The sequence below is a fragment of the Jaculus jaculus genome, chromosome 2 (genome assembly GCF_020740685.1).
Source record: "Jaculus jaculus isolate mJacJac1 chromosome 2, mJacJac1.mat.Y.cur, whole genome shotgun sequence".
In the NCBI taxonomy this organism is placed as follows: Eukaryota; Metazoa; Chordata; class Mammalia; order Rodentia; family Dipodidae; genus Jaculus; species Jaculus jaculus.
Genome location: NC_059103.1, coordinates 115477205 through 115504528, shown reverse-complemented (window position 1 = coordinate 115504528; position 27324 = coordinate 115477205). Strand labels below are relative to the sequence as shown.

Genomic DNA, 27324 nt, shown 5'->3' with positions numbered 1-27324 from the left:
CTTTAAGGTGAAGCATTAGGTTATTTACTTGTGACCTTTCTAACTTCTTAATACAGGCACTTGAAGCTATAAATTTCCCTCTTAGGACTGCTTTCATTGTGTCCCAAAGGTTTTGGTATATTGTGTTCTCATTATCATTGGACTCTATGAATTTTTTGATTTCCGTCTTGATTTCTTCATTGACCCATTCATCATTTAGTAGTATATTGTTTAATTTCCATGATTTTGTGTATTCTCTACAGCTTTTCTTGCTATTGATTTGTAGTTTGATTCAGTTGTGGTCAGATAGAATGCAAGGAATTATTTTAATTTTCTTCTATTTGTTAAGATTTGCTTTGTGTCCTAATATATGGTCTATTTTAGAGAATGTTCCATGTGCTGCTGAAAAGAATGTGTATTCTGCAGCATTTGGATGAAATGTCCTATATATATCTGTTAGGTCCATTTCTTCTATGACCTCATTTAATCCAGATGACTCTACTTATTTTTTGCCAGGATGACCTGTCAATTGATGAGAGTGGGGTGTTGAAGTTACTCAGTACAGTTGTGTTTGGTGTTATCTGTGACCTTAGTTGTAATAGTATTTGTTTGATGAACTTGGAAGCCCTCATGTTAGGTGCATGTATGTTTAGGAGTGTAATGTCCTCCTGTTTGAGTATGCCTTTCATCAATATAAAATGACCTTCCTTATCTTTTCTAACTAAGGCTGGAATGAAGTCTACCTTGTCAGATGTTCGGATAGCAACCCCTGCTTGTTTCCTAGGCCTATTTGCTTGAAACACCATTTTGCAACCTTTCACCCTAAGATAGATTTGTAGAAAGGTGAGTTTCTTGGAGGCAACAAATTGAAGGATCCTGCTGTTTAACCCACCCTACAAACCAATGTCTTTTGGTTGGGGCATTGAAGCCGTTGATATCAAGTGATATTATTGAAAGGTGTGTATTTATTTTTGCCATTTTTTTGTAGTTCTTCCAGTTTTACCTTTGCTCTCTTGTATTTGAATATTTTTTGTTTTTTCCAGGTTTCTTACATGTGTGCTTTTCTTTCTCTTCAGCATGGAGGATCCTTTCAAGTATTTTCTATAGAGCTAGTTTTGTCTTCTAATATTCTTTTAGCCTGCTTTTGTTGTGGAATGTCCTTATTTCTCCATCTACTTGAATGGATAGCTTTGCAGGATAAAGTATCCTTGGTTGACAGTTGTTATCTTTCAGAACTTGGAATACAAGCCGGGCGTGGTGGCGCACACCTTTAATCCCAGCACTCAGGAGGCAGAGGTAGGAGGATTGCTGAGAGTTTGAGACCATCCTGAGATTACATAGTGAATTCCAGGTCAGCCTGAGCTAGAGTGAGACCCTACCTTAGAAAACCAAAACCAAACCAAAACAAAAAAGAACTTGGAATACAACACTCCAAGCCCTTCTGGCTTTTAAAGTTTGTGTTGAGTAATCTGCTGTAATCCTGATGGGCTTGCCTTTGTATGTAACTTGAGTTTTCACTCTAACTGCTTTCAATATATATATATATATATATATTGGTTTGTGTGTTTGGAAGTTTGATTATAATATGGTGCAGAGAGGTTCCTTCCAGGTTTTGTCTGGCTGGTGTTCTAAAAGATTCCTGTATCTGCATTGGCACCTCTTTCCCAATTTGGGGGAAGTTTTCTTCTATGATTTTGTTAAAAACACCTACTATGCCTTTGGAGCAAAATTCTTTCCCTTCTACTATACCCTGAATTCTTATGTTTAATCTTTTCATAGTGTCCCAAATATCTTGAAATTCCAATTCAAACTTTCCTATTAGTTTGTCTTTCTCTTTGTTGGACTATATTAGATCTGCCACCTAGTCTTCTAGTTGAGATATTCTGTCCTCTCCTTCATCCATTCTACTGGTGAGATTTTCTACAGAGTTTTTTATTTCATTGATTGTGTTCTTCATTGCTAGTAATTCTGACTGGTTTTTCTTTATTATTTCTGTTTCCTTTATCATGTTTGTATTGACCCCTTTATTTCATTAAATTGGTTTCCTGTGTCTTCTTTGATTCCTTTGATTTCGTCCTTGACTTTTTTGAGCATATTTGTAATCATTCTTTTGAAATCTTTCTCAGGTAGTTCCTCTAGTTCATTCTCACTGGAGGTCATTTCTGATGCCTTAATACTTTTTGGTGGATTTATATTGTTTTGATTTTTGGTGTTTCTTGTGTTATAATGTATATATTTTTGCCTCTTGGATTAATTTACTGCTTGGATTTTTCTAGTTAGCTGCAGTGTTGTTAAATGTACCATTTAATCTGATGTTACATATCTTCAGGGAAGGAGCTTAAGGTGCTAGGTGTGACTCTTAAGACTCTCAGAGTATCTACAAAAGTGACCTTTGATGTTGGGTTTGCCTGCTATTCAAGTATTGAAGTAGGTTGAGTGGAACAAAATACAGGCAGATTCTAAAATTTAACTAAACAATGTACACATTCAATGAAAAACAGCACAGAGTATTTATGCAAGATTAGGTATTATGACAACTAGATCTTCTAACATAGTCACCATCCCTTAGGTTGTGTGGTGCCCCACACTCTTACTCCTGTCAACTAGGAGGTTAAGATTTCTGGTCTGTTGAGGGTTCCAAGTCAGCTTGTGACCAAGTGAGACCCTTCCCTAATGTACAACAGAAGAGGAAACAAAGCTACTATAAATGAAGAAGCAACAAATAAAATGCCCAAAATATAGCTTATTAAAGAATGGCAAATCAGCCTGGTGTGGTGGCGCATGCTTTTAATCCCAGCACTTGGGAGGCAGAGGTAGAAGGATTGCCATGTGTTCGAGGCCACCCTGAGACTCCACAGTGAATTCCAGGTTAGCCTGGGCTATAGTAAGACCCTACCGCAAAAAAGAAAAAACAAACAAACAAAATGGCAAGTCTGACCATCCATTAGATTTAACATATGATTTATCCTGATATGGAAGGTGCATTAGCACTTCTGGTTCAGGCTTATATGCCAGGCTTATTTGACGGGTACTGACCTGGTGTAATCCCAGTTACCTTTTGGGATGATTTTGGTCTCATTTATGCTGCACTCTTGCTTGGGTCCCTCTTTGGTGTGCTGTGGGTTCAGGTAGGCTGGCTGGGTCACTGGATTGCTGCTCTGGTCACTAGTGCTGGGTGCTGTGAGCTTCCTTCCTCAGGTCTTTGGTGCTTGCTGATGCTTGTGCCGGTGGTGGATGAGAGGAGTCTGTGGATGGTGGCTTGATTTTTCCTGCTGGTCCATGTGATCCTCTACCTCATGATTTGCTCCTCCGTAGTGCACTGCGGTCCTCCCTTCACATTTCTTGAGTTTTTAAAGAGTTCTGCTGTGTGCAGATAATCCCCTCACCTGGCTTTTCCTGTGGCTCATGCCGAGGCTGGCAGGTGTGGCCCCACAGACCTGGTGCCGCCATTGCTGGAGTCACTCTGTCTCTTGATATTTTATTATGAAAACATCGTATTGGTTTTCAACAAGTCCTTGGAATGTGCTGTTTCAACATTATAGATAATTCTAAGATTATTCAGCAACAAACAGATAAAATTAATCAATGTTAACAAGATCTATGAGAGCAACTTTTGGTCAGGTTTCACACAATGGTTTCCATGGCTAAGCTCCTTACTTTACCCCATTATTATGACCTTACTAATTCTCCTTTGTGGTCCATGCATACTCAGATGTTTCACTGAATTCCTCCAAGACAGAATACATGCCTTCTCTTCAAAGGGAGCCATTGAATTTTTCTTGGCCACAGGATATCAGCCTTTGGGCATCCAACCTTCATGGGACTGCACAGGACACCCCTGAAAGGTCTACATCTCCCAGCAGGAGTCTGACTTCTACATCTCCCTGAGTCTGACCTCACCCCAGTTCCTTCCTGCACAGCCCAATTCTGAGATGCCCCACTCACTCCCCAATTTTTCCCAATCTTTTTTTATCCTTCCAGAGTCCTGATTGAAGGGCTAATGACTTTCTCTCAAAACCAGAGGGAACTTAAGGCTTAATAACTATCCCTAAGAACAGAAGGACTTGAAGATACAGAAACCATATGGGGCATCCTCCCTTAGACAGTTTTGCTGACAAAGCTTATTCTGAGCAAGAACACAAATAGCTACAGTTCCTTATCTACTTCCCCTGGATGTGTACCTGATCCAGTCTGTTTTTCTTAGGATCCTCCGTATAAGCTTGAGCCCCAGCCTAGCTCAGAGCTTTAGCCTCCATCCTGCTTCAATAAACAGTCTCTGTTGAGATCAAGTCTGGTTTGCTTTTCTCTTTCACTTTCCTTTAGCTTCAGATACAATGACTCAGTTGAGCTGGGCATAGTGGCACATGCCTTTAATTCAAGCACTTGAGAGGCAGAGATAGGAGGATTTCTGTGAGTTCAAGACCAGTCTGGGATTACAGCCTGTCCTGGAGTGAGACCCTACTTCAACTGCTTCCAAAAAAGTGCCTCATTTGATGGCTTGTATGCCTACTTCCAAGACTGAGCAGAACTCAAGTATGATAGCCCTTGTTGACCTCAGACATCTGCCAGGGGCCTTTCATACTGCTCCTCCAGATAAAAGTCACAGTGTTTTGCTGGATGACATGAAGTCACAGGAGTTCCTGCAGCACTGTGTGACTAGGTGGCAGTGCTGATCTTCTGAGTTTGCAGTCACTCTCAGTGATATTATGGGAAACTGAGTCACACAGAGATGGCAACAGAGATACTGTGGAGAATCAGAAAATATATTCATGTCCACTTGGACTCAAGGGAATTATTACTAAAGCCTGAGTGCTGAGCTCTGATAGCTCAGGGGTTTTATAGACGGTGTGGCAGGCAGTCTGACAATACCTTCAGTTCTTTACACTATTGGTGGGTTACAAGTTTCTAAGGTTATATGATTTGGGGAGCACAAACAGAAAATTCCTTAGCAAAAAGTCAATGATAAGAACATACAAGATTCAAGATTGTTTTGTGACTGCCAGGCATGGTGGCGCATGCCTTTAATCCCAGCACTCAGGAGGCGGAGGTAGGAGGATTACTGTGAGTTTGAGGCCATCCTGAGACTACATAGTGAATTTCAGGTCAGCCTGGGCTAGAGTGAGACCCTAATTCCAAAAGACAAACAAACAAAAAAATTGTTTGTGCCGATGGCTCAGCACTAGCCAGATCACATACAAGCAGGGCATAGCTGCATATATAGGGAGGAGACTCAGGGTCATGCTGTCTCTTATTAAAGCTTGTACAATAGAAACTCTGGTTTGGAGTATCATCTGGGACTGATTTCTTTATTAAATTTCTTATACCAGAGTGACAGTAAGTACTCTTTGGAAATGTATGTCTTCACAAGGAGTTTTGTGATGTTGGAGGACAGATGAAATGTTTAGCCAGAGGCCAGCATTGCTGGAGGACATCCATTCATTATTATCCACGTGTTGAAATGCTTTCATCTGAATTGTCTCACTGAAGACATTGCCTTGGGTCTTGGAACATCCTTTCTGTTGGCACATCAGCACTTAGCTTGTTCCCAATTTAGAAAGTATCTGAGGGCTAGAGAGATGGCTTAGAGGTTAAGCGCTTGCATGTGAAGCCTAAGAACCATGGTTTGAGGTTCGATTTCCCAGGACCCACGTTAGCCAGATGCACAAGGGGGCGCATGCATCTGGAGTTCGTTTGCAATGGCTGGAGGCCCTGGCGACCTATTCTCTCTCTCTCTCTCTTCCGCTTTCTCTCTCTGTTACTCTCAAATAAATAAATAAAATAAACAAAAAATTTTTAAAAAATAATATTTATGTGAGAGAGAAAGAGGCTGAGAGAAAGAGAATGGGCATGCCAGAGTTTCTAGCTACTGCAAACAAACTCCAGACACATTGCCACCTAGTGCATCTGGCTTTACATGGATACTGGGGAATTGAACCTAGGTCCTTAGGCTTTGCAGGCAAATGCCTTAACCACTGAGCAATCTCTCCAGCCATTTTTTAAAGTTTATTTTTAAAAAATTATTTATTTACTTGAGAGAGAGCAAGAGAGGGAAAGAAGGAGAGAGAGAGAGAGAATGGGCACAGCAGGGCTTCCACCCATTGCAAACAAACTCCAAACACATGTACCACCTTGTTTGTGTATTTGGCTTACATTGGTCCTGGGGAATTGAACTGACATCCTTTGACTTTGCAGGCACATACCTTAAGTGCTAAGCCATCTCTCCAGCCCCTTGAACTTTATTTTTATTTATTTGTGAGGGAGAGAGAGAATGGGCACGCCATATCCTCCAGCCACTGCAAACAGTTTCCAGATGCGTATGCCCCCTTGTACAGCTGGCTTATGTGGGTCCTGGGGAATTGAACTGAGGTCCTTTGGTTTTGCAGGCAAACACCTTAACCTCTAAGCCATCTCTCCAGCCACCACTACCCCCCCCCCATTTTTAAAATTTTTGGTTTTTCAAGGTAGGCTTTCGCTCTAACCCGGCTGACCTGGAGTTCACTATGTAGTCTCAGGGTGGCTTTGAACTCATGATGGTCCTCTTACCTCTGCCTCCCAAGTGCTGGGAGGCAGGGTTGGTGGGTTGGTTTTCAAGTCTGCTTTCTTTTTTTTTTTTTTTTTTTTAGGTACAGTCTCACTATAGCCCAGGCTGACCTGGCACTTGGTCTGTATTCCCAGGCTGGCCTTGAACTCACAGCGATCCTCCTACCTGTGCCTTCAAGTGCTGGTATTAAAGGTGTGCGCCTCCACACCCAACAAGTCTGCTGTTTTGTTAGATTACATGCTCCAATGCTGAAATTTATATGCAAAAGTAGCATCGTCCTTCTCTCATTGCCATGCAATCTGAAATTATGACATGGATTTCCTTCTCTCATCTGTTGCTTTTTTTGGGGGTGGGTACTGGGGATCACGCCCAAGGCTTCACTCATGTTAGGGAAGTGCTCTACTACTGAGCTATATCTTCATTTCTTTAAAGATGTTGTTTTAAAGTCTTTTTTATATTTTATTTATTTATTTGCAGTGGAGAAAGAGAGAGAGGGAGAGAGAGAGGGAGAGAATGGGTATGACAGGTCTTCCCAGTCCCTGCAAACAAACCCCAGATGCATACACTGCTCTGTGCATCTTGCTTATGTGGATACTGGGGATTTGAATTCAGGTCGTTAGGCTTGGCAAGCAAGCGCTGTAACTGCTGAGCCATCTTTCTAGCCCTTGTTTTGGTTTTTGAGGTAGGGTCTCACTCTAGCCCAGGCTGACTTGACACTCACTTTGTAGAACCAGGCTGACCTCAAACTCATAGTGATCCTACCTTTGTCTAAGTGCTGGGATTAAAGGCATGTGTCGCCATGTTGGGGTAAATTTTTTTTTAAAATTTTATTAGCATTTTCCATGATTATAAAAAATATCCCATGGTTATTCTCTCCCTCCCCCGCACACTTTCCCCTTTGAAATTCCATTCTCCATCATATTACCTCCCCATCTCAATCATTGTACTTACATATATACAATATCAACCTATTCAGTATAAATTTTTAATCAGTTTTATTTATAGTTATTTGCACGTGTGTGTGTGTGTGTGTGTGTGTTTAGATTTTAGGATCTTTTGTCATTGCAAACAAAACACCAGATGCATGCACTACGTTTTTCTTAGTGTTTTTTCAAGGTAGGGTCTCACTCTAGTCCAGGCTGACCTGGCACTCACTGTTTAGTCCCAGGCTGGCCTCAAACTCACATCAATCCTCCTGCTTCTGCCTCCCCAGTGCTGGGATCAAAGGTGTGTGCCACCATGGCCAGCTCTACACTACTTTTTGTGTCTGGCTTTACATGGGTAACTGGGGAATTGAACTCTGGTTGGTAGGCTTTGCAACTAACCACTGGACCATCTCCTCAGCTTCCTAAAAATATATATTTTTTTTAAATTTTGAGACAGGACTTCCTAAATTGCACACACTAGTCTCTACCTCACAATGTGACGCAGGTGGGCAGAATGTGCAATCCTCTGCTTCATCTTCCTGAGCACGGAGCATTAGGTATGTTCCATCACACCCAGTTCTTCTCTAAATACGAGCAGAATACCTCTTGGTGGTGCATGACTTTAATACCAGCACTTGGGAGGCATAGGTAGAAGGAAGGCTGAAGAAATGGCTTAGTGCTTAAGGAGCTTGTTCACAAAGCCAAAGTATTCATGTTCGGTTTCCTAGGACCCACGTAAGCCAGACACACAAGGTGGCATAGGTGGAAGGATTGCTGTGAGTTCAAGGCCACCCTGAGACTACATAGTGAATTCAGGTCAGCCTGTGCTAGAGTGAGACCCTACCTCGAAAAAAAAGGGGGTGGGTGGGTGTGGTGGTGCATGCCTTTCATCCCAGCACTCAGAGGCAAAGGTACAAGGATAACCGTAAGTTCGAGACCACCCTGAGACTATATAATGAATTCCAGGTCAGCCTTGGCTAGAGTGAGGCCCTACCTAAAAAAACAAAAAAAGCAGTATAGCAATTTATCAATTAAATTCTTTAAAGTCAGAGCCTGTGTAAAGAATGTATGTACATATTCATTGAATTCATAGTTTTGAAAACACTGTGGTCAACACAAGGAGACAAGGGTTCTCACGGAGGGCATAAGTGAGAGGAGAACGAAGGTTCTAGGGAGGGCACAGGTGAGAGAGGAGAATAAAGGTTCTGGGGTGGGCACAGGTGAGGGGAGAACACAGGTTCTAGGGTGGGCACAAGCTAGAAAGGAGGACAATGTTTTACCAGCCACAATCTCATTTCTCTGAAACAAACTTGGCATCCTACAATTAAATTCTGACACTAACTTCCAGACTTAGGGCAGATCCCATACATTAAAGATTGTGTTCTACCAGCGTCTGCCCTGCCTCAGACACCGGCCACAATGGACTTTCCATCTTATCTGCACTTCTGCCTGGCCTCCGGTAAATGCAGGTGTTCCTATGACTCAGACTTGGTGATTCCCTAGAACAATCCACATGTCTCAAGAAAGCACTACACTTATGATTCTAGATTCTTATGAATGATATAGGTTGGCATCCAGGAGAAGTACACTGGGCAAGGCTCACAATGGCCCAAGCACAGGGACTTGCTCGGGTTGGTTGCCTCACCTTCCTGTTGTATCAGCACATTTACCAGGAAGCTCTCCTAGCCTCCTTGTCCTAGGTGTTACTGAGCTCCAGCACATTGACGTGATTGATTAAACCGTTGGCCATTGGATTCAGTCTTTAGTGGGTGGTACTGAAAGTCCCAGGCCTCTGTCCTTATCACCAGTCCTTCTCTTGCAGTTCTCTGTAGTCACCTTGAATTTTCTCCTTAGCATAAACTTAGGAAATGACAAGGACTTTTTAGTAGAAGAGTGTATTTTGCCTTTTTTTTTTTTTTTTTTTTTGGCTTTTTCTTCCGTAGGCTGCTTTGGCATGGTTCCTGCGTCACCATCTTAACCAGAAGTCCAAATTTTTGTGTTTTTTTTTAAATAAATCGTTTTACTTTTTTTTGAGTTTTTGTTTGTTTGTTTTGGTTTTTCAAGGTAGGGTCTCTGGCCCAGGCTGACCTGGAATTCACTATGTAGTCTCAGGGTGACCTCAAACTCATGGTGATCCTCCTACCTCTGCCTCCCGAGTGCTGGGATTAAAGATGTGTGCCACCACACCCTTTTTTGATTTTTTGAGGTCAGGGTTTCACTTGAGCCCAGGGTGAAATGGAATTCACTAACTGTGGTGATGTGATTCAGGTGTCCACCATAAACCTAGGTGTTCTGAATGCTAGATGCCCCTTGGAGGCCGTGTATTGTTGGGGGCAGGCTTATGAGTGTTATAGCCAGTTTCTCCTTGCCAGTGTTTGACATACTCTCCTGTTGCTATTGTCCACCTTATGTTGGCCAGGGGGTGATGTCCACCCTCTGCTCATGCCATCAATTTCCTCTGCCATCATCATGCTTCCCCTCAAGTCTGGAAGTCAAAATACCACCCCCCCCAAAGCTGCTCTTGGTTGGGTGGTTTCTGCCAGCAATGTGAACCTGACTGCAACAGTAATGTTAGTACCGAGGAGTGGGATTGCTGCTAGACACCTGACTGTGTACCTTTTGGAGTTGATTTTCAAGAGGAATAGGAGGATTTGAAACCTTGGCCTAAGAGATGCCTTGCAGTGCTGTACATACAGCTTGATGGACCATTCTGGTCAGTTGAAAGACCTGAATGCAGTAAGAACTATGGACTGTGAGGTTTGGTTTATGAAGGTGAGAAAGAGCTGAGCTTGGACTAGGCTAGAAGCAGTTTGTGTGAGAGGTTTACTATTATTATGCCCATGTCCTGAGAATTTGTGCAGGGTTGCAGTGCATAGAAATGGGCTGGTGTGTGCAGAGGGATATGGCACAGAAAGAAATCTTTAGGCCAAAACTGCTGCCAATTATATGAGAGATTACAACCATTGAGACTGGGTCAGATGACCTTCACCGGGGCAACAGGAAGAGTGTAGACTCTTTTGAAGGGGCCTGAGTGCTCAAGGAGTGTCCTGTTCTTCAAAGTCTGTGTTATTTCCCCCTGGATTAACAAATTGGCACCCTACCTGGTACTGTGGAGTATAAGAAATGCAGGAAAGAGAGGGTCATTGAGTTTGCAACACAGTGTTGTGTTTTGGAAATGGCCATGGGCAGTGTGAAGCAGGGTTGCTTGCATGGGGACCTGATGGAGCCATGAGGACGAACTGTGCATTGCAGTGGAGACCCAGTGGAGATGCCGGGACCACGAGATGGCTGCCAAGGAGCTGCCGGCCCCGATGAAGTTTCCCAGGACTGTGAGTAGCCTAGCTGGAGGGGCGGAATTGGAATGCCAGAGACTTGTTGCTGGTTAGAATTATCAGGCTTGGAGATTTGTCGGTGACTGGAGTTGTTGGATTTGAAGCTACAGAGTTTGATGTTTTCCCTGGTTGTTTTAAACCTTGTATTGGCCGAATATGTCTTTGCTATGCCCAGTGCCATCTTTTGCAGTGTGAATGTTTATTCTGTGCCATTATGGGTTTGGGGGGGGGGATTTTTTGGCATTATGGTTCAGTTAAAATATCTTAGACTATGGAGATGTATGAACATCATTGGGATTGATAAAAACTATGGGAACTTTTAAAGTTGGATTGATGCATGGCATTTTACATCCTGTATTGTTATCAGTTTAGGGGGCCAGGGGTGGAATGTGGTGGTTTGATTCAGATCTCCCCCTTAAACTTAGGTGTTCTGAATGCTAGGTTCCCAGCTGATGGCAGTTTGAAAATTAACACCTCCTGGAGGGAGTGCATTGTTGGGGGCAAGCTTATGGGTATTAAAGCCAGTTTCCCCTTGCCAGTGTTTGACACACTTTCCTGTTCCTATTGTCCACCTTAAGTTGGCCAGGAGGTGATGTCCACCCTCTGCTCATGCCATTGTTTCCCCCTGCCCTCATGGAGCTTCCCTTAGAGTCTGTAAACCAAAATAGCTCCCCCCCTTTTTTCCCCCAAATGTTCCTCTTGGTTGGGAGATTTCTGTCAGCAATGCAAACCTGACTGCAACACTAATTTAGTCTCAGGATGGCCTCAAACTCATAACAATCCTCCTACCTCTGCCTCCTGAGCGCTTGGATTAAAGGTGTGTGCCACCATGTCTGGATTATTTATTTATTTATTTTTAGGGCCTCACTCTAGCCCAGGCTGATCTGATCACTATGTAGCCTCAGGCTGGCCTCAAACTCACAACAATCTTCCTACCTTTGCCTCCCAAGTGCTGGGATTAAAGGCATGCTCCACCATGCATGGCTTTTTTATTTAAAAAAATTATTTATTTAAAGAGAGAGAAGGAGAAAGGGACACAGAGAGAGAATGGGTGCGCCAGGGCCTCTAGCCACTGCAACCAAACTCTAGACGCATGCAACGTCTTGTGCATCTGGCTTTATATGCTTACTAGGGAAATGAACCTGGGTTCTTTGGCTTTGCAATCAAGTGCCTTAACCACTAAGCCATCTCTCCAGCCCAGTTTATTTATTTTTATTTTTTCCACACACATCTTGACATGAGTGATTCTTGGCTCAGCTTCAGTGCCCAGAGTGTTTCCTTCTTCTAGGTTGGACTCTGGCCTTTCCAGATTGCCAGTATGTGATATCTCAGTTTCCAGCCACTCCTCTTTTCTTTCTGGTCCTTCCTGGGAATTACCCATGTTTTTTTCTTTACTTCCTCCTCAGCTGCATGAGACAGAGGGACCTTATTTTGTCCTCCAGCCTCGAGCGCCTTATTTCCACTGCTTTTATCCCTAGCTGTAGATTTCTTGGCTCCGTCACCTGGATTGGTAGCTTTGTCTCTTGCTCTTCATGTACCATAAGCTCCCAAGGTTCCCGGAAGGCCAGGGCGCTATCTCTCTTGGTATTGCTGTTTTAAGGAGCAATGAAGTATCTCTATGTCAGAAAATATGAAGATAAATGGAGATCTCTGATTTGAAGGGATTTTTATTGACATTCCAAAAAGTTAGCTTTGAGAGCCCAGACCCTTTTTTATCTTTTGTGTGTGTGTGTGCTTATACAAATATTTATTAACTGAATTTTACTTTCCAATTCACTTTGCAATGCTGGAGGATGAAACCCAGGGCCTTGTTCATGTGGGACCAGCATCCTACCCGTCAGCCACACCTCCAACCCAGCACAAGAAGCCTTTTTTCAAAGGCAAGAAGCTAAAAGCTTTCATTTTATCTGAAGAATAATCATGCAATATGGAGGCTATAAAATTATTTTATTTCAGGGGCTGGAGAAATGGCTTAGTGGGTAAGAACTTGCATGTGAAGCCTAAGGACCCTGGTTCAAGCCTTGATTCTCCAGCACCCATGTTAGCCAGATGCACAAAGCGCGTGTGCGTCTGGAGTTCGTTTGCAGTGGCTGGAGGCCCTGGCGTGCCCATTTTCTCTCTCTCTCTCTGCCTCTTTCTCTCTCTGTCTGTTGCTCTCAAATAAATAAATAAATATCATTTTATTTCAAATGTGAAAATATAAATACTACTCACATATAAAATTTGAGAGTATTGAGGCATCCAAACATTAAAGTCTAGGTTTATAAATGTAAGCCAATTGACATAATATTCATAGCAAGTATAAATATCAAGAATCATATTCCTTAAGTGGTTTAAAATAGTGGGGGAAATAATGTACTTTGTCAAGCACAGAACTGTAGTGTCTGGCGCTGTGGAACCCTCCAAGCTCTCTGTGCTAAAGGAGGGCTACTTGAAGAAAGGTTATTTCGTGGTCAGGGGCAGATATTGGGTAAATGACCCAATCTATTCTTGACCAGTAAGACATGAGAAAAGGTTTGCTGGGAGAAACTGCGAGGAAGAGCTTGCCGGCTCTGTAATGAAGACAGAAAAAACACCGCTCAAGTCTTTTTTGTGACTGCTGCCAGGTCTCAAGCAGCCCAGAGCTCAGCTACCATGCTCATTCTACCAGCCCAAGAACACAGATGGTGGAAAGGGAAAGTCGGACACTACAGGACCCTGCCTTTCCTGAGCTTCTTATGTGGCGTGACACGTTCCCTTTTGTTTAACCCATTTGATCCAGGGCTTTTTGTTACTTGCTCCCAAAGCATCCCAAATGAAACAAGAACCAAAGGTAGAAAAAAGGCAAACATGAATGGATGGTGATGGTGTAGTAGGTATTTTCTAAAATTCCTCCTCTTAGTAACTCAATCTCATTCACAGTCATTTTATTTATTTATTTATTGGGTTTTCAAGGTAGGGTCTTGTTCTAGCCCAGTCTGACCTGGAATTCACTATGCAGTCTCAGGGTGGCTTCAAACTCACAACAATCCTCCTACCTCTGCCTCCTGAATGCTGGGGTTAATACCTGGCAATTTTATTTATTTTTAATGTTTTTATTTTATTTTATTTTATTTATTTGACAGAGAAAGAGGGAGAGAGAAAGAGAGATAGAGAGAATGGGCGCACTAGGGCCTCCAGACACTGCAAACAAGCTCAAGACGCGTGCACCCCCTTGTGCATCTGGCTAACATGAGTCTTGGGGAATTGAACCTGGGTCCTTTGGCTTTGGAGGTAAACACCCTAACCACTAAGCAATCCATCCAGCCCATTTTATTCATTTTTATCTTTTGCCACGCATATGGTGTGTCTGTGCTCTGTGCTCATGTGTGTGCAGGCATGCGTGAGCCACAGCGTGTGCATGTGGAGATAGAGGACAGCCTTCAGTGTCAGTCTTTGCCGTCCCTCTCATGGGGCACGGTCTTGCCCTGCTCACCGCTGTCCGCCAGGCTAGCTGGCCTGCAAACTTCGTGCCGATTCTCTGTCTATACCCCCTTGGCCCCCAGGCATGCTAAGGTTACAGATGCTGCACTACAGTGTCCAGCCTTATGTGGGCTCTGGGGATAAGAACTCAGGTTCTCATGCTTAAACAAGTGCTTTATCCTGAGCCTTCCCCCACCCCTTAGAGTCTTTTTCTTTCCAGGCAGGGTCTCCCTCTAGCCCAGGCTGACCTGGACTTCAGTATGTAGTCTCAGGGTGGCCTTGAACTCATGGCAATCCTCCTACCGCTGCCTCCTGAGTGCTGGGATTTAAAGGCGTGTGCCACCATGTGTGGCCCTTACAGTCATTTTGAAGTTTATACAATCCTTTTCCCTAAATTATCATTCACATTTTTTTTTACATGATTGCATCTAGCCTTCCCATAGATGCCAAAAAAGGCCAACAGAACGAAGAGGAGCTGCTGCTGAATCTAGACCCCGTCAGGAAATGCACAGGGTGTTCCTTCCTGCAACCACTTTCAGAGCCGTGGCAATAAGCTTCTCCCCCAAGAAGCCTGTGGAGATGGGAAGAATCTGACACTCTTCTGGTGGTCTTTACAAATTAAAAACAAGTGAGAACTTTCTAAATATATCCTTCATTTATTTGCCTCCTGTCATATTGAAAACATTTAAAAATATTTATTTGCATATGTATGTGCCCGTGCGCGTGTGCGCGTGCGTGTATTCACACACGTGCCAGGGTCTCTTTCTGCTGCAAACAAATCCCCGTCTGGCTTTGCATGGATGTCTGCAGAATTGAACTCAGGCTGGCAGGCTTTGCAAGTAAGTGACTTTAACCACTGAGCCTTCTCCACAGCCCCCTGTACATTTTTTTCTTTTTTTTTCAAGGTAGGGTCCCCCTTTAGCATAGGCTGACCTGGAATTCACTATGGAGTCTCAGGGTGGCCTTGAACTCACGGAGATCCTCCTACCTCTGCCTCCTGAGTGCTGGGATTAAAGGCGTGTGCCACTGCACCTGGCTTCCACTGTACATTTTTAATAACCTTAAAAATAACAAAGTGCTTAAAAATGCAAAGTGCTAAATATAGGTTCAGCACATGGTAGTTTTAGCTACCATTCTTTGCAGGGTTCCACTGAGATTAAAATACTGCGCTAAATCTCGCACTCAAATGCCCCTGTGTTTCTGAGGTTCTTGGTGGTTTACTAACAAGCCAGCTTGCCTTCCTATCACTTGATTTTGCTTCTTTCCTCTTATCAGCACACTTGAAACCTTTCCACTCAGAGCTAGTGATGCCTTTCATGCTCATAAACAAGCATCCACTTTGGCACTTCTTATGACAAAAAACCCATATGAGAAGGCAGGCATGCCTAGTGGGCTTCCCGGGCGGATGGGTTTTTCTGTCAGATCAGGCAGGGTTTCATCATCCACCATCCTTAGGGTGTGACCGTTGAGTTGGACAGATCTGTGAGGAGGGAAAATACACCCGAGTCACACAAGGTGTGCACACACTGTGAGCCCCATAATGGAAAGTAATTTGAGACCAAAATTTGAACAGCCTGTGTTTTATACTTTGTATTTCAACACGATGGTGAGGTGCTTGACCCAGATGGAACAGGACAGATTATACATGTAACTTTACAGTTTGTTGTTTGAGACAGTGTTGAGGCTGGCTTAGAACTCCTGCCCATCTCTGCATCACTTCTCTGAGTGCTAAGATATAGGCATGAGCCACCACACCCAGCTTCTTTATCTTTTTTTTTTCTTTTTTGGCATCATAAAACAGTTACCTTTTAAAAAAATTTTTATTAGCATTTTACATGATTATAAAAAAATATCCCATGGTAATTCCCTCCCTCCCCCCCACACTTTCCCCTTTGAAATTCCATTCCTTTTTTTTTTTTTTTTAAGCCCCTCCTGCCTCAGGTAGGGTTCTGCTCAAACCCAGACCGATCTGGAATTCACTATGTTGTCTCAGGGTGGCCTCAAACTCACTGCACTGGGGTTAAAGGTGTGTACCGTGATGCCTGGCCTTTCTTTCTTTCTTTTTTTTTTTAATTGTTGATAACTGACAAGATTAATGTCTATTTATGCCACATATGTACTATACATAGAATATTTAGTGTCTTGTAGACAGAAAGCATTATGCAAGTGCTACATGTCATTATGGTTTAGATAAATAAACCTAACAAGCTGGGTGTGGTGGCACATGTCTGTAATCCCAGCACTCAGGAGTCAAGTTTATCTTTGGCTTCAGATCAAGTCTGAGGCCACTCTGGGCTATATAAGACCCCATTTCAAACAAAACAAAACAGTAACTTGTTATGTCATAACTATTTGTAGTATTTTGATATATACTTAATCCATCTTTCCATGCCCATATACACACTTTTACTTTAGTATACATATATACATATGTATATACATATACATATATAGTATAGTTTTCTTAAAACTTGATTCTTTTCCCTTTAGCACATCCTAGCATTTGTTCACACCAAATAGGATTAATACAGTATGCCATTTTTTCTTTCTTTCTTTTTTTTTTTTTTTGTTGTTGTTTTTTATGAGATAGGGTCTCACTCTAGCCCAGGCCAACCTAGAACTCTGTGGTCACAGGCTGGCCTCAAACTCACAGGGATCCTCCTACCTCTACCTTCCAAGTGCTGGGACTAAAGGCATATGACACCATGCTGGACCACTATATCATTATTTATTTATTTATTTATTTTTTGAGGTAGGGTCTCACTGTGGCCCAGGCTGACCTGGAATTCACTATGTACTCTCGGGGTGGCCTCGAACTCACGGCAATCCTATCTCTGCCTCTCAAGTGCTGGGATTACAGGCGTGCGCCACCATGCCCAGTCACTATATCATTTTAATGGACACATAGGTTTATATGTTTCCATGTTATGAGTCATCCTCTACTGTTAAGTATTTTGTTGTTTCTATGCAGAATTACTATGTATTTTTCTCCTTCCCTCCCTTCCTTCCTTCCTTCCTTCCTGCCTTCCCCCTCCCACCCCCTCTCCCTTTTTCTGAGACATGTCTTACATAGCCCTAGCTGGCTAGGAACTCACTATGTACACCAAGCTGGGCTCCAATGCATGGGTAATCCTCCTCCTGCTTTTACTGAGAGCTGGGATTATGGGCAAAATCTACCACTCCTGGCTTGTAGTTTTCATTTTTAATGCTCTCTCACCCCTTATCCTTGTCAAGAATTAGTGAACAGAAAAACTGATTTCCATTTAACCCTTAACCCTGGGTCCTGTAACTTGAGACATGTTAGTAACACACCCGTGACTGTGCTGGAGGCTAACAAGCCTACAGTGCATTGGACTGCATCGTCACACACTGGCTTTGGCTTTAACACCTATACAGCATATCAACTTTGACATGGATGGGAGCAGAAATGTCATGACCATCATCCAATACAACTAAACATAGGTTCTGAAAAGAACTGTTAAATGATGGTAGTTAAGGGTCTATTCTGCATGAAATGAAGGACCTTGCAAGAATAAACCCTCAAGTTCTAGAATTACTTTCAGTGTTGTTATATATATGTATGTATTTTGGGTGGGGAGCAGGGTCTCTCACTCTAGCCCAGGCCGACCAGGAATTCACTATGTAGTCTCAGGCTGTCCTTGAGCTCAAGGTGATCCTCCTACCTCTGCCTCCTGAGTGCTGGGATTAAAGGCGTGCACCACCATGCCTGGCCTAAAAAATATTTTTATTTATTTGCAGGGGGAGAGAGGTAGAAGAGAGAGAGACAGAGAGGATGGGCATGCCAGCCACTGCACAGACTTCAGATGCATGTGTCACTCTGTGCATCTGGCTTTCACGTGAGGACTTGGAAATCAAATTCTGCTTGTTAGGTTTTGCAGACAAATGTCTTAACCATACAGCCATCTCTCCAGCCCTTACTTTTAACATTTTGCAACTTAACTAACCTCAACCTAATCACTGTGAATTAGGTGCTGTGGGTAAAGGGAGGAACATGGCATCTGGGTCTACTTAGCATGGACAGAAGACAATCCATTCATTCTTCATACACAGGGGAGAGACCCTGGAGACAATGGGTCACGCAGCATTGCTGTAGCTGAGGGGTGGCAGGCTCAGAGAACCCCACGCCATGGAAAAGGGGGAGGACAGGCAGAGGACAACAGTCAGGAAGAGCCAGGCACAGGGCTGAGAAAGTGGGATGACCTGCTTCAGGCAAACAACCCCAAGTCAAGTCCCAGCTAAAAGAGAAAACAAACTCAGCACAGGTATAGAGCATGTGTTTAGCATGTACGAAGCCCAGGGTTCGATCCCTAGCACCGCCCCCTCCCCAAAAGCTAAAAATATGGATATTTTAGTAATTGTCAATTTGTAAAAGTTGGCAGTTTATTAAAAACAAAAATGAACACAAAGTGCATAATAACCCCCTGTACCTGAAAAAGGGGGAAATGTCCTCTAAATCTACTTGTTTATAGGTATGACGTGCAGCTCCCAACCCTAGCATGTGTGTCTAATTTACAGCCCACAGGCTGCACGTGTCCCAGGAGAGATATGGACGCTGTCCAAGACATTATTTGCAGATAACAATGTCATGTTGAAATGTCAAAAAGTTGGACGCACCAGGCGTGGTGGCACACGCCTTCAAGCCCAGCACTCGGGAGGCAGAGGTAGGTGGATCACTGTGAGTTCGAGGCCACCCTGAGACTCCATAGTTAATTCCAGGTCGGCCTGGGCTAGAATGAGACCTTACCTCAGAAAACAAAAAAAAAGTTGGGTGCCCCTGCTGTTGGCTAGGCCCAGAACAGCAAAGCAAGACACAAAGAGCAAGTGCTTGAAAGTCTTTGTTCCAGCAGGAAGAATCCTGCAGAGCTGATAGGGCGATGCACAAAATGATCTCTGATGACACTACCCACTCTGTAACTGTGACAGTTACATTAGAAAAGCTTTCTCCAGGGCTGGAGGGGTGGCTCCATGGTTAAGGTGCTTGCCTGTAAGAACTATCAACCCACGTTTGACTCCCTAGTACCCATATAGAACTGGATGCAGAGTGGTGCATGCATCTGGAGTTTGCTTGCAGTGGCTAGAGGCCCTGGTGTGCCCATTCTCTCTCTCTCTCTGTCTCTGCTTACAAATAAATTTAAAAAATATATATTTTTAAAAAAGCTTTTTCTGAGCTGGAGGGATGGCTTAGGGATTAAGGCACTTCTCTGTGAAGCCTAAGGACCCTGGCTCAATTCTCCAGGTCCCACGTAAGCCACATGCACATGGTGGCACATGTGTCTGGAGTTTGTTTGCAGTGGTTAGAGGCCCTGGTGCGCCCATTCTCACACTTTGTCTCTCTCTTTCTCTTTCTGTCTCTAATAAATAAATAAAAGTAAAATCTTTAAAAAAATAAAATAAAAAAGCTTTTCCCTGGCTGGGCATGGTGGCACATGCCTTTCCCAGACCTTAGGAGGCACAAGTAGGAGGATTGCTATGAGTTCGAGACTACCCCAAAACTACATAGTGAATTCCAGGTCAGCCTGAGCTAGAGTGAGACCCTACCTTGAAAAACCAAAAACTAAAACAAACAAACAAACAAACAAAAAAACCCTTTTTCCTTATTGGCCTCACACATGGACATGCTAAAATAATACTAATTTTCAAAAGAGCTGGCTGGACATGTGGCACATGCCTTTAATTTTAGCACAGGTAGAAGGATTGCCAAAGTGACACATGCCATTTAAAAAATATATTTTCATTTATTTGAGACAGAGACAGAGCTAGGCAGAGAGAGACAATGGGCTCATTAGGGCCTCCTGACATGACAAACAAACTTGAGCTCCAGATGCATGTGCCACTTTGTGTATCTGGCTTTACGTGGGTGCTGGGGAACCAAACCCAAGATGTCAGGCCTTGCAAGCTCTTTAACCACTGAGACATCTCCCCAGCCCTGGAACATGTCTTCATTTCAGCACTGGGGAGGCTGACGTAGGATGATTACTATGAGTCCAATGCTAGCCTGGGCCATTATGCAAGTTCCAGGTCAACCTAAGCTAGGTGACACCCTGCTTCAAAACTAAGAAGTCTCCAAAACAAACAGCAATAACAACAACAACAAAAAAGAAGAACAAGAAATGTTAGAATTTAAAAGTTGCCTTTTTTTGGTTCCCTAATGAAATTCTCTATTCTGACAAATACCAAATAAGTGTATATAAAGTTTGAAAATAACAAGGAAAATTACTCACTTAGAAAATAATCCATCAGGTCCCCAAGGTCTTACAATATACTTATCCACTTCTTTGTTAAATAATTGATAGGGCAACCTCAGGTACTTGGTGACATTATGGAGGTTTAAGGCATATAGAGTCAAATCTCCTTCTTGATACCTTGGGCTAAAAACAAACAGGTTAAAAAAAGCAAACAGGTCAAGTCAATAAAATGTTTGTTTAATTGAAGCAATTACAAACTTGACTTTAAATACAATTATAGGTACTAAGTACCAGTGTCCATAATAATGACAGGACTTATTAATATCTTTCTTTCTAGGAAGAGTGGGGGAGGCCCCTGTGGTCCTATTTTGAAAACATAATAAAAATACTAGTCTTCACAAAATCATTTCCTTTATTTTTATTATTTATTTGGAGAGAGAGAGGGAACGAATGGGCACACCAGGGCATCCTGACACTATAAATGAACTTCAGATGCATCTGGCTTTACATGGGTTTGGGAAATCAAACCTGGACCACCAGGCTTTGCAAGTGTTGCAGTCAGGTTCGCATTGCTGGCAGAAATCACCTGACCAAGAGCAGCTTGTGGGGAAAAGGGGTTATTTTGGCTTACAGACTTGAGGGAAGCTTCATGAAGACAGGGGAAAACAATGGCATGAGCAGAGGGTGGACATCACCCCCTGGCCAATATAAGGTGGACCATAGGAACAGGAGAGTGTGCCAAACACTGGCATGGGGAAACTGGCTGTAACACCCATAAGCCCGCCCCCAACAATATACCGCCTCCAGGAGGCTTTAATTCCCAAATCTCCATCAGCTGGGAACCTAGCATTCAGAACTCCTAAGTTTATGAAGGACACCTGAATCAGACCACCACACAGCAAGGGAGCACCTTTAACCACTGAACAATCTCTCTAGCCCTGTTTAAAAAAATAAATAAATAAATAAAATTGAGGCCTGGAGAGATGGCTTAGCGGTTAAGCGCTTGCCTGTGAAGCCTAAGGACCATGGTTTGAGGCTTGATTCCCCAGGACCCACGTTAGCCAGATGCACAAGGGGGCGCACGCGTCTGGAGTTCGTTTGCAGAGGCTGGAGGCCCTGGCGCGCCCCTCCTCTCTGCTTTTCTCTCTCTCTCTCTCTCTGTCTGTCGCTCTCAAATAAATAAATAAAAATAAAAATTAAAAAAAAATTGAGACATCAAGAGAGAAAAACGGGTGCCAGGATCTCTAGCCACTGGAAACAAACTCCAGACACATATACCACCCCTTGTACATCTGGCTTATTACATGGGACCTAGGAAATCAAACCTGGTTCCGTAGGCTTAGCAGGCAAATACCTTACTTTAACCACTAAGCCATCTTTCCAGCTTCTCTCTCTCTTTTTTATTTTTTTCAAGGTAGGGTCTTACTCTAGCTCAGGCTGACCTGGAATTCACTATGTAGCCTCAGGCTGGCTTTGAACTCACAGTGATCCTGCTGTCCCAGCCTTCTAAGTGTTGATATTAAAGGTATGTGTCACCATGCCTGGTTACCCTTTTGAAAATAAGATTAGGGCTGAAGAGATGGCTCAGCAGGTTTTCAAAACGATTCCCCAGCATCCATGTAAAGTCAGATGTACAGAGAGGCGTATGCATCTGGAGTTTGTTTGCAGCAGCTGGAGGCCCTGGTGTGCCCATTCTTTCTCTATGTCCCTCTCAAATAAGGAAAATATTAAGAAAAAAATAAGATTGATATGAGGTGGTGCATACCTTTAATCCTAGCACTCTGGGAGGCTGATGTAGGAGATCACTGTGAGTTTGAGGCCAGCCTGGGGCTATAGAGTGAGTTCCAGGTCAGCCTGAGTTAGAGTGAAACCCTGCTTCAAACTCACCCAATCCACACAAAGGAAAGCAAATAAGATTGCTATTATTTATTACACCCCATCTATTGAGTCTTTTTTCTTAGTAAATTTCTCACACATAATGCAAGGACATAAATATGTTCATAGAACTATTTATTCATATTAACTTATATTAATATTATAGTCACTCATAGTCCTTTGAGGAATTACTTGTTCATAGGAATGTGATTATACTTTCTTACATGAGTACTATTCTTTAAAATTTTTTAGGATATAGGTTTTTTTTTGTAAAATATTTTTATTTATTTATTTGAGTGAGAGAGAGAGAGAGCGAGTGAGCAAGTATGTGTGGATAAGTATGGACGCCCAGGGCCTTCAGCAACTGCAAACTAACTTCACATGCATGGACTGCTTTGTGCACCTGGATTTACACAGGTACTGGGGAATCAAACCAAGGCTGTCAGGCTTTGCAGGCTAGGACCTTTAACCACTGAGCTCTCTCCCCAGCCCTCAGGATATATTTCCATTATAGATGATAACAACTAAAATCTTATCGATCTTGGATGGATTGAAAAGGCCTATACTTAGACATGTTTCATTGAAGTTGGATTTGGTGTTACATCACCATGAAGACAAAAAGTGAAAAGAAAAAGGATACAGCTTAGACCCACTACAGAGATGGACAGGAAGTTAGGTGCTCAGACCCTCGACAGAGATGGACAGGAAGTTAGGTGCTCAGGCCCTCGACAGAGGTGGACAGGAAGTTAGGTGCTCAGACCCTCGACAGAGGTGGACAGGAAGTTAGGAGCTCAGGCCCTCGACAGAGGTGGACAGGAAGTTGGGTGCTCAGGCCCTCGACAGAGGTGGACAGGAAGTTAGGTGCTCAGGCCCTCGACAGAGGTGGACAGGAAGTTAGGTGCTCAGGCCCTCGACAGAGGTGGACAGGAAGTTAGGAGCTCAGGCCCTCGACAGAGGTGGACAGGAAGTTAGGAGCTCAGGCCCTCGACAGAGGTGGACAGGAAGTTGGGTGCTCAGGCCCTCGACAGAGGTGGACAGGAAGTTAGGTGCTCAGGCCCTCGACAGAGGTGGACAGGAAGTTAGGTGCTCAGGCCCTCGACAGAGGTGGACAGGAAGTTAGGTGCTCAGGCCCTCGACAGAGGTGGACAGGAAGTTAGGAGCTCAGGCCCTCGACAGAGGTGGACAGGAAGTTAGGTGCTCAGGCCCTCGACAGAGGTGGACAGGAAGTTAGGAGCTCAGGCCCTCGACAGAGGTGGACAGGAAGTTAGGAGCTCAGGCCCTCGACAGAGGTGGACAGGAAGTTAGGTGCTCAGGCCCTCGACAGAGGTGGACAGGAAGTTGGGTGCTCAGGCCCTCGACAGAGGTGGACAGGAAGTTGGGTGCTCAGGCCCTCGACAGAGATGGACAGGAAGTTGGGTGTTCAGACCCTGACAGAGATGGGCAGGAAGTTAGGTGCTCAGGCCCTCGACAGAGGTGGACAGGAAGTTAGGTGCTCAGGCCCTCGACAGAGGTGGACAGGAAGTTAGGTGCTCAGGCCCTCGACAGAGGTGGACAGGAAGTTAGGTGTTCAGACCCTCGACAGAGGTGGACAGGAAGTTAGATGCTCAGACCCTCGACAGAGATGGACAGGAAGTTAGGTGCTCAGGCCCTCCATAGAGATGGACAGGAAGTTAGGTGCTGAGGCCCTCCACAGAGATGGGCAGGAAGTTAGGTGCTCAGGCCCTCGACAGAGATGGACAGGAAGTTAGGTGCTCTGGCCCTTGACAGAGGTGGACAGGAAGTTAGATGCTCAGACCCTCCACAGCGATGGACAGGCCATTAAGTACTTACCAGTTCAAACTTGCTGATTGGTAAAGGTGTGTTTCGTACTTACTGGTTGGTGTTTGTGCAGTGGAGGTACACTCGAAGTTTGCTTTTGTCTGGGCCTTTCACGCTCGCCATGAATACTTTGGTGCCCACCAGTCTCTTGAACAGCAGAGATAGCCAATAATCCTAGTTTCAGTGGTGGGAGAGGGCAAAAATAGACAAAAATAGGGAAAACTTGGTAATTTTCTTATTCTATTTATTTATTTATTTATTTATTTATTTATTTATTTGAGAGAGAGAGAGAGAGAGAGAGAGAGAGAGAGAGGGAGAGAGAGAGAGAGAATGTGAGCACCAGGGCTTCTTGCCACTGCAAATAAACTCTAAATTCACGTGCCACTTTGTACATCTAGCTCTACCTGGCAATGAAGAATTGAACCCAAGCCATCAGAGTTTGTAAGCAAGAGCCTTTAACCACCTTGCCATCTCTCCAGCTTATTTCATTTCTTATTCTTATTTTGTTTATCGAGGTAGGGTCCCTCTCTAGCCCAGAATGACCTGGAATTCACTATGTACTCTCAGGCTGGTCTCAAACTCACAGTGATCCTCCTACCTCTGCCTTCTGAGTGCTGGGATTCTTTTTTGAAAAAAGTATTTATTTATTTGAGAGAGAAAGATGCAGAGAGAGGGAGAGAGAGAATGAATGGATGCGCCAGGGCCTCCAATCATTGCAAACAAACTCCAGATGCATGCACCAACTTGTGCATCTGGCCTACATGGGGAATCAAACCTGGGTCCTTTGGCTTTGCAGACAAGTGCCTTAACCACTAAGCCATCTCTCCAGCCCTAGTGGATTCTTTTTTATGCATATGACCACAGTAAATCTGAAGGAAATATCTTCTTTGCTGCTTCTAGTCCCCAAGGCCCCTGGGCTGAAACTCACAGGGTCATAGTCATTAGAAGACATATTTGTAGAATACAATATGTTGCTCAGGAAGATTGAATATTCTTGATTATCTTTTGTCCCATAATTCAAAAGCAAAGCTCAAAGCAGAACTGTTAGATTCACACACAATCACACAAAAGACAAGGTTGTAAAACAAAAATGTCATTATACTTTCTTCTAATTTGTACCCTCCCCTACCAAATAACTGCCTTTCAAACCTATGGCTGTTCTAATCCCACAGTGGATTAGGCAACAGTCATCCTTAGCTATCAAAACGTAAAAAGATGAACAGACATAATGGCTTCCAGATGGAGAACACATTATCACAGAAGGATTCTTGCTCCGCAGGATTGTTGTAGTCAGGTATGGTGGCATATGCCTTTAATCCCAGCACTCAGGAGGCAGAGGTAGGAGGAACACTATGAGCTTGAGGCCAGCCTGGGACTACAGAGTGAATTCCAGGTCAGCCTGGGAGAGAGAGAAAAAAGCGGGAGGGGGGTTGGAACTTAGATGAACAGACATAAAAGATGTACTGCTCTTTCTCCCTCTGTCTCAAAAAAAATAATAAAACAAATTTGAAGGGCTGGAGAGATGGCTTAGTTGGTTAAGGTGCTTGCCTATGAAAGAAACCTCAGAACACTTGTACGAATCTCCAGGTTCCATGTTGGCCAGAGGCTGGCCTTGAATTCACAGTGATCCTACCTCTGCCTCCTGAGTGCTGGGCTAAAGGCATGTTCCACCATGCCTGGTTCATTTTATTTTCTTATGATTATTTCATTTTCATAGGGTCTCATATAGCCCAGGCTGGCTAAAAACTATGTAGCCAAGAGTGGGCTTGAACTCCTGATCCTCCTACTGAGATCCAAGTGCTAGAACTATGGGGGTGTGCCACTATGCCCAGTTCAAATGCCATTTTAGACTAAAAAGATCAAGGTTATATTCTTAGGGTTATGTATATAATACCTTAAGTTTTTGATATATACCCATACATGTGAGAGGTGGAATTTGGGGTAAAAGCCTACATTTCCTGGTTTAACCAAAATGTTGGATACAAAGAGTAAAAATTAAATTTTATTCATAAATATATTGAAGACTTTTAATAAAATAGTCCATTACTAGCCAGGCCTCGTGGGGCATGCCTCAGAAGTTGGAGGATTGCTGTGAGTTCGAGGCTATCATGAGACTACATAGTCAACTCCAGGTCAGCCTGGGCTACAGTGAGACCCTACCTCAAAAAGGAAAAAAAAAAAGCAAAAAAACCCAAAACCCCAAAACACATTCAATTATTAGAATGATGCTTTCCAAAACAAATGCATGGTCCTGGCTTGTAAAGTTACATAAATCATAATTTCACACCATAAGTATTTTCGAGACAAGGTCTCACTTTATAATCCAGACTGGCTTAAAGCTTACTACGTAATTTTGGCTGGTTTCAAACTCATGGTGATTTTCCTGTCTCAGACTCCCAAGCGCTGTGATTATGGGCACAAGCCACCACACATGGCTGACGCTTTCAGATATGACAACAGTTTCAACTTTGATTTGCTCACAAAACATTTTTTATTCAAATTTGTCATAAAATGAGTCATAAAAAACTCAAACTAAGCTAGGCATGGTGGCGCACGCCTTTAATCCCAGCACTCAGGAGGCAGAGGTAGGAGGATCGCCGTGACTTCGAGGCCACCCTGGGACTCCATAGTGAATTCCAGGTCAGCCTGAGCTAGAGTGAGACCCCACCTCGAAACAACCTCCCGCCAAAAAGAATTTAAACTAGGGCTGGAGAAGATGGCTTAGTGGTTAAGGTGTTTGCCTGCAAAGCCAAAGGACCCTGGTTCAATTCCCTAGTACCCATGTAAGCCAGATGCACAAGGGGGTGCATGCATCTGGAGTTTGCAGTGGCTGGAAGCCCTGGCGTGCCCATTCTCTCTCCCTCTTTCTCTCTCTCAAATAAATAAATAAATAAAATATATTTTAAAAAATTCAGTGCTGGGGAGATGGCTTAGTGGTTAAGCGCTTGCCTGTGAAACCTAAAGACCCCCAGTTCGAGGCTTGATTCTCTACGGCCCCATGTTAGCCAGATGCACAAGGGGGCACATTCATCTGGAGTTCATTTGCAGTGGCTGGAGGCCCTGGTGTGCCCATTCTCTCTCTCTGTCTGCCTCTTTCTTTCAAGTAAATAAATAAAAATAAACAAAAAAATTATTTAAAAAATACAAATTATCCCTTTCAAAACAAATGCACACCATACTCCAACTGGACCACATTCTCAGAGTCA

General features: G+C 43.6%; 1 protein-coding gene across 1 annotated transcript in view; it reads right to left on the bottom strand.

Annotated features, from left to right (window-relative positions):
* Positions 1-15369: 15369 nt before the first annotated feature.
* The window catches only part of Hpse (heparanase), a 52236-nt gene continuing 40281 nt past the window's right edge, over positions 15370-27324 (bottom strand). Inside the window, exons 10-12 of the mRNA XM_045143538.1 lie at positions 24174-24292; positions 20462-20608; positions 15370-15699 (exon numbers count right to left, since the gene is read on the bottom strand). Of these exons, the coding sequence (XP_044999473.1) occupies positions 15540-15699; positions 20462-20608; positions 24174-24292 (426 nt within the window). The 3' untranslated portion in view covers positions 15370-15539. The remainder of the gene's footprint in view (positions 15700-20461; positions 20609-24173; positions 24293-27324) is intronic.